General features: G+C 41.1%; 1 protein-coding gene across 1 annotated transcript; it reads left to right on the top strand.

Moving 5' to 3' along the window:
• Window positions 1-759: 759 nt before the first annotated feature.
• On the top strand, window positions 760-1,465 carry LOC308273767 (MICOS complex subunit MIC26-like; the record flags this gene model as incomplete). Its single annotated transcript, XM_080711101.1, has 2 exons — window positions 760-1,323; window positions 1,433-1,465. The coding sequence occupies 2 exons, from the start codon at window positions 760-762 to the stop codon at window positions 1,463-1,465; spliced, it is 597 nt and encodes a 198-aa protein (XP_080567227.1).
• Window positions 1,466-2,498: the final 1,033 nt, after the last annotated feature.

Consider the following 2,498-nt stretch of genomic DNA (forward strand, 5'->3'; position numbering starts at 1 on the left):
TTGATTGTATTTTCTCTGTTTTAAAAATTGGGGGAAAATTCTACTTATAATAAGAGACACAACTCTTTCTTTCTTTCTTTCTTTCTTTCTTTCTTTCTTTTTTCTTTCTCTCTTTCTCTCTTCATTTATTTATATGTTGGGTCATTTCTTATATACCAGGGTCATTCTACCTCCAAGCTATAACCCAAGGCCATGTTTTCTTTATTAATTTTTTTTTATTTGGAAACATGGTTTTGCTAAGTTTCCGAAGCTGACCTCAAACCTGAGATTCCCCCATCTCAGCCTGGAAACCCTTCTACCTCTGGGCTACACTCTAGACACCTATTTTTAATATTTTTATTTGGAAACAAGGTTTCTTAAGCAGCGCGGCTGGCTTCGAACCTGCTCGATCCTTCTGTCTCCGCCTCCCAAACGCGGGGATTACAAGCGTGCGCCACCACGCCTGGCACTATCTCAGCCTTTCAATGATCGGAATGAGACATTCACCACCACACCAGGTTCCGCTTTGCTTTTGTTCTAAGATGTAACCATAGATACAAATGTTATGAAATATAAAGTTTGCAAATGTGCCAGTGTAAAACAAAATCACTCATGACTATGCAAAGAACATTGTCGGATACCCACCTTGTGTGATGAACTGTGAGGAACAAGAGAAAAACCCTGAGATCCAGTTCAACTACCTAGGTAATCAGCCTCCACAAAGGATGGCCATGTAAATTGCTATCAGGGGACCCTGCCGGAGCCGCCGCTGCCAGCGCCATGTTCAAGGTAATTCAGAGGTCCGTAGGGCCGGCCAGCCTGAGCCTGCTCACTTTCAGAGTCTATGCAGCACCGAAAAAGGACTCGCCTCACAAAAATTCCATGAAGGTTGATGAGTTTTCACTGGACTCAGTTCCCGGGGATCAATGTAAATACGTGGAGGAGCCAAGGACCCAACTTGAAGAAGGCATCTCCCAGCTGCGCCATCATTGCGAGCCATACGCAAGTTGGTGTCAGGAAAGGTACTCTCAAACTAAGCCCAAGATACAAAGTTTGGTTCAAGGGGGTTTAGACAGCTATGAATATCTCCAAAACGCACCTCCTGGATTTTTCCCAAGACTTGGTGTTCCTGGTTTTGCCGGCCTTGTTGGACTTCTTTTCACTAGAGGTTCAAAAGTAAAGAAGCTGGTGTATCCACCCGGTTTCATGGGATTAGCTGCCTCTATCTATTACGCACAACAAGCCATTGCATTTGCCCAGGCCAGTGGGGAGAAGTTATATGACTGGGGTTTACGAGGATACATCATCGTAGAAGATTTGTGGAAGGAAAACTTTCAAAAGACTGTGGCGTACAGAGCTCGGGGGACGCCCCCAGGAGCGTCAGCGCATCTGCAGACGTGCACGCACACAAAGCTGAAGTGGGTCGGACGGGAAACGGCTTCCTCTGGCTCCGGGAAATGTGAAGAATTCACCAGGAAATAAGTAGAAAACTCCATGCTCTGCTCATTTTAATCAGTTACAGGTAAACATTTGAAACTCCAGACAGTAAATCAGTATTTCTACAGAAAAATGGTGAGAATTCAGTATTGAATGTAGTAAACTGGCTTTCTTCTTCAGGAAAAACTATACTGGGCTTCTGTTATCTTGGGTGATGCCATACTACAAGCGGACTAATCTCAACTCCTTTCACCTAGAGATAATGTACAAGCCTTAGAACCCCCTTGTTCTCATGTTGCTATTTATGTACATAATTAGAACCCAAATCTAAAAAGTAAAAAAAAAAAAAAATTGATATCAGGGCTTTGGAGGATACTCTTGTGGAAAAGAGAAGTAAACTCAATTTTAGAAAATTCTTCATCAAAAATGTGATGCTGATAAGGACTTAAATTGGGCAATACTATATTTGGGAAATTTGCAGTGCTTGGTAATTTGAGCAATTTACAAAACAGGAAATTACGTGAGAACAGTGATAACTCATTTGAAGCTTGTTTTTAATTTAAATGCTATTAGAAGCCAAGCGTGGTGGCGCTCGCTTGTAATCTCAGCATTTGGGAGGCTGAGGCAGGAGGATTGTGTTTGGCAGACAGCCTCAGCTACTTAGTGAGGTCCTTTGCAATTCAGTGAGACCCTGTTTCAAAATAAAGAATAAAAAAATAGGGCTGGAGGTATAGCTGGGAGGTAGAACTTCCAACATATAGACAATAAAAACAGCATTAATTGTCTTGAAATTGGATGCATATAAAATATAAACTTACATACATGCACTTTGGGCCAAGTTTTTTATGCATTTATACTACACTTTAGAAAGGTAATAGAAATAAATTAAAATAAAGTGTCTGCATAATCATTGATTGTACAATGTAGAAAGCAGATAGTTTGAAATATGTGCAAGACAAGGCATGTGGCGTCTTTAATAACTGTCTATTAGTATTCGGAGACATGAGAAAATTAAAATTCATCATCCAAAACTGCTGGTCTTATTAGCTTTAAAAACTTGGGCTGTTAGAGAGAGGTGGCCA

This window comes from Muscardinus avellanarius (genome assembly GCF_963383645.1).
Source record: "Muscardinus avellanarius genome assembly, chromosome: 15".
Classification (NCBI taxonomy): Eukaryota; Metazoa; Chordata; class Mammalia; order Rodentia; family Gliridae; genus Muscardinus; species Muscardinus avellanarius.